At 34.1% G+C, this 13,170-nt stretch overlaps 1 protein-coding gene across 1 annotated transcript in view; it reads left to right on the top strand.

Moving 5' to 3' along the window:
• Positions 1–13,170, top strand: part of LOC116754756 (UDP-glucuronosyltransferase 2C1-like) — a 33,951-nt gene that overhangs the window by 8,913 nt on the left and 11,868 nt on the right. Inside the window, exon 3 of the mRNA XM_032633673.1 lies at positions 4,183–4,314. Coding sequence (XP_032489564.1) covers positions 4,183–4,314 — 132 coding nt within the window. The remainder of the gene's footprint in view (positions 1–4,182; positions 4,315–13,170) is intronic.

Raw genomic sequence — 13,170 nt, 5'->3', positions numbered from 1 at the left:
TCATTTCTTTACATTTCTTTATTTATTTTTTGTACAGGCAATTTAGTAGAGAATATTATCATTTATGAGGAGAAGAAGGAACGGGGAACAGTTGTGAGGGAAAATGATTCGTTCATATTTGCATATGTTGAATGTGGTACAATGCAGTGTATAGCAAGCATCTACCAAATACATTGGTTTAATCTCAGGGAACAGATTTATTTAGTATTTATGGTTTTTTAAATTAATAGACTATTTTTAGAGACACATTCACAGCAAAATGGAGCACAAAGTACAGAGTTCCACCTATCTCTTGCCCCCTCCCATGCACAGCTTCCCCAACCATCAATATCCCACACTCCTGCAGCACATTTGTTACATTTTATGAACCAACATTCACGTTAATTTCAACCAATGTCCACTGCATACAAAAATGTTAACTCTTTGTGTTGTACATTCTATATTTTGATAAATACATAATGACATGTATCTACCCTTATACTGTCATACAGACTCTCCACTGTCCTAAAAATTCCCTGTGCTCCACTTCTTCATCCTTCCCTGCCCCTAAATCTCTGGAAATCACCATTTTTTAAAACTTTCTCCATAGATTTGCCTTTTCCATAAGCAGTAGTCTCACATTAGTAGTCAAGGAATAAGAACTCATGACTTTTTACTGGCTGCTTTTTGTGAGCATTACATCACCCAGAGTGAAAAACAGAACTTGGGGTGGATCAAAATACTATAAACTAGATGCCTAAGGCTTCTGTGAAGAGGGGTTATTTCTGAAAACCTGACCATTGACATTAGAGAAATAGATGAAAGTATAGAATAAAGACATAAAGACAAGTATACTTTTTTTAAAAATTGAACTTAAAAAAAATATTTTTTTATTTTTTTTTACTAGGGTATACTTGCTTTACAATGTTGTGTTAGTTTCTACTGTACAGTGAAGTGGAGTTCCCTGTGCTATACAGCAAGTTCTCACTAGTTATCTATTTTTTACATATTAGTGTATATATGTCAATCCCAATCTCCCGATTTATCCCACCCCCCTTTCCTCCCTGGTTGTCCATACATTTGTTCTCTACATCTGTGTTCTATTTCTACCATGCAAACAAGTTCATCTGTACCATTTTTCTAGATTCCACATACATGTGTTAATGTGTGATATTTTTCTCTTTCTGATTTAACTTCACTCTGTATGACAGTCTCTAGGTCCATCCACATTTCTACAAATGACCCAGTTTTGTTCCTTTTTATGGCTGAGTAATATTTCATTGTCTATATGTACCACATCTTCTTTATCTATTCATCTGTTGATGGGCATTTAGGTTGCTTCCATTACCTGGCTATTGTAAATGGTGCCACAAAGAACATTGGGATACATGTGTCTTTTTGAATTTTGGTTTTCTCTGGGTTTATGCCCAGTAGTGGGATTGCTGGGTCATATGGTAATTCTATTTTTAGCTTTTTAAGGAACCTCCATAGTGTTCTCCATAGTGGTTGTATCAACTTACATTCTCACCAACAGTGCAATAGGGTTCCCTTTTCTCCACATCCTCTCCAGCATTTATTGTTTGTAGATTTTTTGATGATGGCCATTCTGACTGGTCTGAGGTGATACATCATTGAAATTTTGATTTGCGTTTCTCTAATAATTAGTGATGTTGAGTAGCTTTTCATGTGTTTTTTGACTATCTGTATATCTTCTTTGGATAAATGTCTATTTAGGTCTTATTTCAATTTAAACAGATAACTGTGTATCCTTAAACTATATGTAGAAATGATTTGAGTTGTTTAATTATATAAATGATGTTATGCTATAATTCACATTTTCTCATTCTTATTAGTATATATAATTTTTTTCATATGTATCCAAGTTTCTATTTGTAAATTCATTTCATTCATTCTGACTGTAGCAGAGAATTTTGGTATCAGGAATGCTTAGGGGGTTACATCTTCCACATTTTATCTAGACCTTGATTATTATTCTATTTTCTAATACGGGTCAGTTTCACAGAGGTAAAGGGGTATCACACTGATGAATTTTATTTGTAATCTCCATTTATAGCAAAGTTGAACATTGTTTCAGAAACATCAATTATCCTTATTTTCCCTTTGTGAAACTCATATATTTAGTATATTTTTGGATAATCTTTTTTTTTTCAAGTAATATCAATTCTTTCCATCATTTAGAATATCTAAGTATAAATCCTTGATCTAGCCATTGCAAACATCTTCTCCCATGACTCCATATATTTGTTAATATTTTCTCTAATTACGTTTTTTAAACATAAAGTACCAAATTTGATGTAATCAAATCCATCTTTTTATACATTATGATTTGTACTTTTAAAAATCTCATTTAAAATATTTTTCTCTTTACTAAGGTTAAAAAGACATTCTCCTATTTTTTATTTTTAAATGTATAATATTATATTTTAACATGATACATTTAATCCATTCAGATTTTTTAAATTAATACATGATAGGAGGTAAATATTCACCTCCATTTTTTGTCTGAATAATGAACATATTATTGTACCACCAGTTAATAAACCATCCACTCAGTGTGATATTTTCTCACTGATTATCCCAATGAATTATATCATCTTATCATACAGGAGGCTTTCACATACTCATGGCTCTCTTTCTGGCCTCACTACTTTATTCTATTGTTGACTTTGTTAGCAGGTCAGTAGATTTCATTTTGTATTGTTTATTATTATCGGATTGAAATAGTCTCCAGTACTCCTTTTTCTTTTTCAAAGTTTATTCATTATTTATGAAAATGTGTTTTTATATACTTTTTAAAATATTTCCTAGTATCTGAAGAATATGACGATATAATTGAAAATAAATTTGAAGTGATTGATAGCTTTACATATTATATCAATCCATCTATAAATACAGTGTAACAGTTAATTTTATACATCAATTTACCTGGGCCAGGTACCCAGATATTTAGCCAAACATCATTCTGGAAGTTTCTGTGAGGATATTTTTGGATGACATAAACATTTAAATATGCCCTCCATTATGTGGCTGAGGCTCATCCAATTAGTTGAAGACCTGAATAGAACAAAAGACTGAACACTCCCAAGCAAAATAAGAATTCTGCCAGTAGACAGCCTTCAGACTTGAACTAGAGCAATGGCTCTTATCTGAGTCTCCAGCCTTATGGCCTATTCTGCAGATTAAACTTTCCAAACTCCATAATCATGTTAGTTAATTCCTTAATATAAATTTCTTCCTTGTCTTTCCACTTTAAGTCTTACACATTTTTATCTTCTCTTATTTGGTTGAATTAGTTTTGTTACTAGTTCAACATAGGATGAAAAGATTTCTTTTTACTTCATTATAATTAGATATGATATTTTTATTTTTAATGGAAAGCCATATATTTCTACTATATTACTGTTAACCTCAGAGTATAGGATGAAAAGATTTCTTTTTACTTCATTATAATTAGATATGATATTTTTATTTTTAATGGAAAACCATATATTTCTACTATATTACTGTTAACCTCAGAGTATTCATTATAGTTCTTTCTGCATGTCTTATATGGTCAGGAATTTATACGTCTACCTCATTTCTAAATGTGTTTGTGGAAGCTTATACGAAGAGAAAATATAACCAAAATAAAAGAAAATTGAAATTTAGAAAACAGAAAAAAGTAAATATACTAAAAGTATGTCATTATACTGACTGCGATTCAGCAGAAAAATGAATGATAATCTTATTAGCATCCAAAACTAAATATAAAGTGAAGCACCAGAACTATTTAACTTAAACTAGAAATTTGGCTCTGCCAGCTACTGCTGCGTAGACTTGGACAAATTACTTAACCTTACTGAGATAGCTTTCTTATCTGTAAATGTATACATATCTCTTAAGATTCCCATATATCTAAGTTAAATCATACATGTAAAGAGCTCTGTAATTGGTAGAAGATAACATGTAGTCAATAATTTGTAAACACACACACACACACCTCTCTATCATGCTGAAGGGAACCTCCATTTAAATCATTTTTAATTTGCTTAATAACCAGTGATTTCAGGTTATATTTTGTACACTGAAATGGTTAATATACGAAAAAACAGAAGTGTTCTAAGAATTCAGACATATTGAGAAAAGTGTGTGACATTCTTGTAAATATCAACTTTCATATAACAAAGACTATTTCCCTCACAGGAGTTAGAAGAGTTTGTTCAAAGCTCTGGAAAACATGGAGTTGTGGTGTTTACTCTGGGGTCAATGATCAAAAACCTCACAGAAGAAAAGTCTAATGTGATTGCATCAGCCCTTGCCCAGATTCCTCAGAAGGTCAGATAATCTTACTTTTTCAGTGACAGCTTCTTTAAATTCCATGAAGATATCCTTAAAAGTGTGCTTAAAAACGTAGGAAAAGTTATTGGTATTGTTAGTGTCAATTTAACTGAACTGTAAAGAAAAAATATTAAATGGTAAAACAGGATATTTGATTCTTATCTTGCTTTAAACTTGACATTACTAACAGGAAAACATATTGCACAATTTTCTTTAAATAATGACCTAAAACTTAATCATTCACTACTGTCAAACAATCAGTCAGCTTTGTGTCTAGGTTTTAAGGCTTCCATGTAATCTAACATTGTTTTTTGGTGTTTATTGAGTTTTTTGGTTTGTTTCTTTATTTTTTAATCTAAGACATATACACAAGTTACAGCTACCTTGATGGAGAATAAAGGAATAGATATTCAAAAATACAGCCTTAATTCACTGGATGCCTTAGGACTATATTTCCTTATAATTAATGGATTTGTGCCAGGCCATGGTTGAGCCTGGAATTGACAACTTAGATTCCTGGAATACTCCTAAATAGATACTCTTCATTTTAAACAGTTAAAATCTTTAATAATACAGTACAAGATTTATGCAGTTCACTCCTTGAAGTTCCCCAAAATTATAACTTTTTATTTATACCATTCTAGGTTATAACTGAGTGGCATTGTTTTTAACCACCATGAACACTTTTTTCCCCTACATTTAGTTAAAATAGAAAATTGCATGTAAATTTAAGTTACAAATGCTCACAATAATTATTGTATTCATAACCAAATTACTTTCAATAATTGTTTTGTGGAAGCAGCACCCATCTAAATATTTAATCTAAATTCCATCTTCATAAAAATATTAAACTTTCAATTGCACTAAAATACAATGTTTAGGGGTGAAACCAGGGTAGACTAGGAAGCAGTAAGACCTGTCTCTCTACCTAAACAAAATTGTACTAGCAAAAACTGTCTGAAGTAACTATATTGGAACTCTGGACTCTTAACTGAGCACTTGCAACTCACAGTGGAAAAACTGAGTGGGAACTATGGTTAATTTTAGTCAATGTCATCCTTTTAGAATAGCAGCATCTTCAAAGTCTTCATCACTCTGTCCCATGGCAGCCAACATGCCTGCATTCCTGGTGTAATTTGGTGGAACCGGTAGACAATAAGACCTTATCCTCCAAATACTGTGGTTCTGCATTCTAATTGCTGATTACTGCCCATGGTCATTGAGGTATATGCACAGAAGCTGGGCACAGTTGTTTCAACATTCATTAGAAGAAGCAACTTCCAGGCATTTTAAAGGATAAGTTTTTTGTTTTTTTTTACTTTTTTCTCCATTTGGGAGCCAGGCATTAGAGAATTAGACATTTAAAAAAAACAACCTCACAAATAGTGGAATTTACAAAATTATGTGCATGTCCAGAGAAAAACACTGGCTCATAAAATACCTCAGAAGACCTAAAACTTTAACCTCACCCTGGTTTCTAGCAAAGAGAAACACTTCAACAACAGCAACAACAAAACCAAACTCTAACAAGGGGCAAATCTGATTTCTGAAGATAGAACATTATAAAAAGCAAATGTACAATACTCGAAAAATATCACAAGGCATACAAAGATATATGAAAGTATGGCCCAAACAAAGAAACAAAATAAACTGAGAGAAACCATTCTTGAGGGAGCCTGGATTTTGGAATTACTAGAAAAAGCCTTTAAAACCACATTTTTAAAGATGTACAAAGAACTAAGGGAAGACAATGATAAAGAGAAGAAAATGATGGAGGAACAAAAGGAAATATTGATAATGAGAAAGAAATTATTTTTAAAAAGAATCAAAAAGAAATTCCAGAGGATAAAAATTACAATAACTATAATGAAAAGTTCACCTCAGGGGTTCAAAACCAGACATGAGCAGGCAAAAGCATCAGCAAACTTGAAGAAAGGATATTTGAAATTATCGAGTTCAAGGAAGAAAAATGAATGAAGAAAAATGAGCAAAGCCTAAGGGACTTGTGGGACACCATCCTGTGAATGAGCATACACATTGTGGGAGTCCCAGAAAGACAGAAATGGGCAGAATGGGCAGAAAGAATATTTAAAGAAGTAATGGCTTAACATAGTCCCAATTTAATAAAATACATAAATTTACAAATCCAAGAAGCTTAGTGAACTTCAAGTTGGATAAAGTCAAAGACACCTACACCAAGACACATTATATTCAAGTTGGTGAAAAACAAAGATAGTGAGTGACTTTTGAAAGAAACAAGAGAAAGAATTCATCACCTAAAAGATATCTTCAATAAAGTGATCAGGCAATTTCTCATCAGAAATACTGGAGGCCAAAAGGCAGTGGATTGATAAATTCAAAGTGCTGAAATACAAACTTGTTAACTGAGAGTTTTATATCAGACAAAATGTCCTTCAATAATGAAGTAGAGACTTCCCTGGTGGTCCAGTATTTAAGACTCCACCCTCCCAATGCAAGGGCCATGGGTTTGATCCGTGGTGGGGAACTAAGATCCCACATGCCACACAGTGTGGCCTTAAAAAAATTTTTTTAAAGAGTAGAAATTAAGACATTCCCAGATAAACAAAAGTTGAGGGACATGATTAACACTAGACTTTCCTTGTAAAAAATGCAAAAGGGAATACTTCTTGTTGAAATGAAAGGTTGCTAAACAGTAACACAAAACCATAAGAAGAAATAAAGATCTGCAGTGAGGTAAAATTGCAGTAAAGGCAATAATAAAAACTAGTATTATTGTTATTTTTGTTGTAACTCCATTTATTAAAATTTTTTCTTGGGCTTCCCTGGTGGCGCAGTGGTTGAGAGTCCGCCTGCCGATGCAGGGGACACGGGTTCATGTCCCAGTCTGGGAAGATCCCACATGCTGCAGAGTGGCTGGGCCTGTGAGCCATGGCCGCTGAGCCTGTGCATCCGGAGCCTGTGCTCCGCAACAGGAGAGGCCACAACAGTGGGAGGCCTGTGTACCACAAAAAGAAAATTTTCAATGATTAAAATAAAAATTTATAAAAACAATTATTGATCTATGTAATTAGGAACAGTATGTATATATATGTAATTTATGTCATCAATTATAGAAAGAGCTGGATGGATCTATAAAGGAGCACATGTTTTTATGCTATTGCAGTTAACCATCAATAGGTCAAAGAATAAATTACAAAAGTAATATGAAAATGTTTGTTTAAATGAATGAAAACACAAGAGACCAAAGCAAGAGATGCAGAGAAAGCAGAGTTCAGAGAGAAATTTATAGCTGCAAGTACCTACATTGAAAAAGAATAATGATCTAAAATCAATTACCTAATCTTATATTTTAAAGAACTATAAAAATAGGACAAACTAAACCAAAAGCTAGCAGAAGGAAAGAACTAATAAAGACTAGAGCAGAGATAAACAAAACAAACAAACAAAAAACAGAGAAAATCAATAAAACCAAAGGCTGGTTCTCTGAAAAAGGGAAATTATCAAAACTTTAGCTAGATTCGCAAAGAGGAAAAATCGAGTATATGCAAATAATTAAAATCAGAAATGAACCTAGGGAGATTACTAATGGCTGTACAGAGATTAAAATATTATCAGAGGATATGATGGAGCTGTGTCCAAGATGGAAGAGTAGGAAAACCCCAATCTCACCTCTTCTCACAGGCACACAAAAATAGCTCTGATTTGCAGAGGAACTACTGATGAGAAAAAGAAAATGAACAGAAAAGATCTTCTACAACTAAAGATATAAAGAAGGAACCACAATGAGCCAGATAGGAGTGATGGAGAAGCAGTATGGTTAAGAGAAAAGAACAAAGAACCAAAATAAGAACAAAATAATGCCATTTGCAGCAACATGGTTGGACCTGGAGATTGGCATACTGAGTGAAGTGAGTCAGAGAAAGACAAATATCATATGATATCGTTTACATGTGGAATCTAAAAAAAGGCTTCAAGTTACCTTATCTATTGGCTTGGCCAAAAAGTTCTTTTGGGATTTTCATACAATGTTATGGAAAAACTCAAAAGAACAGAAAATAAACTTATGGTTACAGGGGGGTAAGAGTGGGGGAGGGATAAATTGGAAGACTGAGACTGACACATATACATTACTATATATAAAATAGATAACTAATAAGGACCTACTGCATAACACATGGAATTCTACTCAATACTCTGTACTGGCCTATATGAAAAAAGAATCTTAAAAAGAATGGATATATGTATATGCATAACAGATTCACTTTGCTGTACACATGAAACTAACACAACATTGTAAGTCAACTATACCCCAATAAAAATTAAAATAAAATAAGACAAAAGTCACCTATAAAAAAAAAGATTCGTATTTCAAAGTGAGCAAATTAGCAGAGGTTGTTTCCAAGGTGTGTACAGTTTGAGCCAAACATTGGGCTCCCCAGCACACATCTCCTGCACCAGGAAGTCAAGCCTTCAGAACACTGGCTTTGAAGGTGAGTGGGGATTACTTTCAGAAGAGCCAAGGGCTCATAGTAGTCAACACACAACACAGAAGATCCCATGAAGCCCAAATTGGAGCTGCCCTACAGCATGTAGCTCTCATTACTAGAGGAGAGTGCAGTGCTTGGACACATAGGATGTCTCCTGCAAAAGGTCACTTCTCCAATGTCAGGCAATGTAACCAACATACCAGATATATATATATAAAAAAAAATCAGCAAATTAGATGAAATAAGGTGACAGAGGAATATGTTCCAAATGAAGCAACAATATGAAACCCTAAAAAAGAACTAAGTGAAGTGTACATAACAATCTACTTGATAGAGAGTGCAATGTAATGACTGTAAAGATGTTCAAAGAACTCAGGAGAAGATTAGATGAACAGAGTGAGAAGTTAGAAGTTTTTAACAAAGAGTTAGAAAATATAAAGAAGAATAAAATGGAGATGAATAATACAAAAAATGAAATGAAAAATATACTAGAAGGAATCAATAGCAGATTAGATGATACAGAGAAAAAGAGCAGTGAGCTGAAAGATAAAGTACTGGAAAACACTGAAGCTGAACAGGAAAAAAAAAAAGATGGAGAGATATACCATGTTCTTGGATTGGAAGAATCAACATTGTGAAAATGACTATACTAGACAAAGCAATCTATAGATTCAATGAAATCCCTATCAAGCTATCAATGGCATTTTTCACAGACCTAGAACAAAAAAATTTCACAATTTGTATGGAAACACAAAAGACCCTGAATAGCGAAAGCAATCTTGAGAAAGAAAAACAGCTTGAGAAGTCAGGCTCCTGGACTTTAGACTATACTACAAAGCTACAGTAATCAAGACAGTATGGTACTGGCACAAAAACAAATATAGATCAATGGAACAGGATAGAAAGCCCAGAGGTAAACCCACGCACATATGGTCACCTTATCTTTTTTTTTTTCCAGTACGCGGGTCTCTCACTGTTGTGGCCTCTCCCATGTGGAGCACACGCTCCGGACGCGCAGGCCCAGTGGCCATAGCTCATGGGCCCAGCCACTCCACGGCATACGGGATCCTCCAGGACCAACCAGGGCACGAACCCATGTCCCCTGCATAGGCAGGAGGACTCTCAACCACTGTGCCACCAGGGAAGCCCCTCGTCACCTTATCTTTGATAAAAGAGGTAAGAACATACAATGGGGGAAACACTCTTCAATAAGTGGTGCTGGGAGAACTGGACAGCTATATGTAAAAGAATGAAATTAGAACACTCCCTAACACCATACACAAAACTAAACTCAAAATGAATTAAAGACATAAATGTAAGGCCAGACACTATAAAACTCTTAGAGGAAAACATAGGCACAGCACTCTATGACATAAATCACAGCAAGATGGTTTTTGACCCACCTCCTAGAGAAATGGAAATAAAAAATAAACAAATGGGACCTAATGAAACTTAAAATCTTTTGCACAGCAAAGGAAACCATAAACAAGATGAAAAGACAACCTTCAGTCTGGAAGAAAATATTTGTATTTGAAGAAACTGACAAAGGATTAATCTCCAAAATTTACAAGCAGCTCATGCAGCTCAATATCAAAAAACCCAATCCAAAATGGGCAGAAGACCTAAATAGACATTTCTCCAAAGAAAGATGGCTAACAAACACATGAAAAGATGCTCAACATCACTAATCATTAGAGAAATGCAAATCAAAACTACAATGAGATGTCACCTCACACAGGTCAGAATGGCCATCATCAAAAAATCTACAAACAGTAAATGCTGGAGAGGGTGTGGAGAAAAGGGAACCCTCTCGCACTGTTGGTGGGAATGTAAATTGATACAGCCACTATGGAGAACAGTATTGAAGTTCCTTAAAAAACTAAAAATAGAATTACCATATGACCCAGCAATCCCACTACTGGGCATATACCCAAAGGAAACCATAATTCAAAAAGATACATGCACCCCAGTGTTCATTGCAGCACTATTTACAATAGCCAGGTAATGGAAGCAACCTAAATGCCCATCAACAGATTAATGGATAAAGAGGATGTTGTATACATATACAATGGAATATTACTCAACCATAAAGAGTAAAGAAGTTGAGTTATTTGTAGTGAGGTGGATGGACCTAGAGACTGTCATACAGAGTGAAGTGAGTCAGAAAGAGAAAAACTAATGTTGTATATTAAAGCATAAATGTGGAACCTAGAAAAATGGTACAGATGAACCAGTTTGCAGGGCAGCAATAGAGACACAGACATAGAGAACAAATGTATGGATACCAAGCGGAGAAAGTGGTGGAGGGGAGTGGTGTGATGAATTAAGATTGACATATATACACTAATATGTATAAAATGGATAACTAATGAGATGTATAAAAAAATAAATTAAATTAAATACAAAAATTCAAAAAAAAAAAGAGTCATGTACCACAATGTTCATTGCAGCTCTGTTTACAATAGCCAGGACATGGAAGCAACCTAAGTGTCCATTGACAGATGAATGGATAAAGAAGATGTGGCACATATATACATAAAAAGAAACGAAATTGAGTTATTTGTAGTGAGGTGGATGGACCTAGAGTCCGTCATATAGAGTGAAGTGAGACAGAAAGAGAAAAACAAATACCATATGCTAACATATATATGGAATCTAAAAAAAGAAAAAATGGTTTTGAAGAACCTAAGGGCAGGACAGGAATAAAGACGCAGCTGTAGAGAATGGACTTGAGGACATGGGGAGGAGGAAAGGTAAGCTGGGACGAAGTGAGAGAGTGGCATGGACATATTTACACTACCAAATGTAAAATAGCTAGTGGGAAGCAGCCACATAGCACAGGGAGATCAGCTCAGTGCTTTGTGACCACCTAGAAGGGTGGGATAGGGAGGATGGGAGGGAGATGCAAGAGGGAGGAGATATGGGTATCTATGTGTATGTATAGCTAATTCACTTTGTTATAAAGCAGAAACTAACACACCATTGTAAAGCAATTATACTCCAATAAAGATTAAAAAAAAAAATCTTTAGCATTACTGTGAACTGGAAAATTAGTCACCCATAGCTTGTAGACCCCAAGTTGAAATTTTGATACAAAGAGAATTGGTGAGAGAGTTATATTAAAACATTAAACCTGTTAATATGTGAACTCTTCAAAAAAAAAAAAGTAATGAAGCCATAATAGCTGAAAACTTCCCTAACTTGGGAAAGGAAATGGTCATCCAAGCAGAGACAATCCCAAATAGAATGAACCCAAAGAAGACCACACCAAGACATGTTGTAATGAAACAGCAAAAATAAAACATAAAGAGAGAATTTTAAAAGCCTAAGGAAAAAGGAACAAGTTAAGTACAAGGAAACTCCCATAAGGCTAAAAGCTGACTAGTCAGCAGAAACACTGCAGGCCTGAAGGGAGTGGCAGGATATATTTTAAATAATGAAAGGGGAAAACTTACAACCAAGAACACTCTACCCAGTAAGGCTCTCATTCAGATTTGATGGAGAGTTCAAAAGTTTTACAAGCAACCAAAAGCTAAGAGAGTTCAGCACCACCAAACTAGGTTTACAAGAAAAGTTAAGGGGACTTCTCTAAGTGAGAAAGAAAAGCCCACAACTAGAAACATAAAAATTGCAAAAGGAAAAATCTCATTGGTAAAGGCAAATATACTGCAAAGTCAGTAAATCAGCCATGTATTAAGCTAGAAGGAAGGCTAAAAGACAAAATTATACTATCATGTATACTCACAATAACTAGTTAAGGGATACACAAAACAAAAAGATTTAAAATATGATGTCAAAAACAGTAAGTGTGGTGAGGGAAGTAAAAAGGCAAGGTTGTTTAAAATGCATTTAATCTTAAGAGATCAGCAACTTAATCAAGTATTTTACATATATTTGTATTTATTTTGCTAAGTACAGTGTGAGGAACGTGGACAATAACTATGTAATATCTTCACATGTTTTAACTAGACTTACCATGATAATCAGTTTGACACATATAGAAATACCAAATCACTATGTTGTGTAACAGATACTATCATAGTGTTGTAGGTCAGTTTTACTTCAAAAACAAAAAAGAAACAAACAACCTCACAGAAAAACAGATCAGATTTGTGGTTATCGGAGTCAGGGGATTGGGGAAGGGACAATTGGAAGAAGGTGGTTAAAAGGTTCAAACTTCCAGTTATAAGATAAATAAGTACTAGGGATGCAATATACATCATAAATTTAGGTAACACTGCTGTACTTTATATGTGAAAATTGCTAAGAGAGTAAATCCTAAGAGTTTTCATGTCAAGAAACTTTTTTTAAATTTCTTTAATGTTATACCTGCTGTGAGAATCATTTCATAATGTATGTGAGTAGAATCATAATGCTGTACACA

The sequence above is a fragment of the Phocoena sinus genome, chromosome 5, assembly GCF_008692025.1.
Source record: "Phocoena sinus isolate mPhoSin1 chromosome 5, mPhoSin1.pri, whole genome shotgun sequence".
Lineage (NCBI taxonomy): Eukaryota > Metazoa > Chordata > Mammalia > Artiodactyla > Phocoenidae > Phocoena > Phocoena sinus.
The sequence above is the reverse complement of the archived record's forward strand: the minus strand, read 5'-3'. Positions and strand labels throughout refer to the sequence as shown.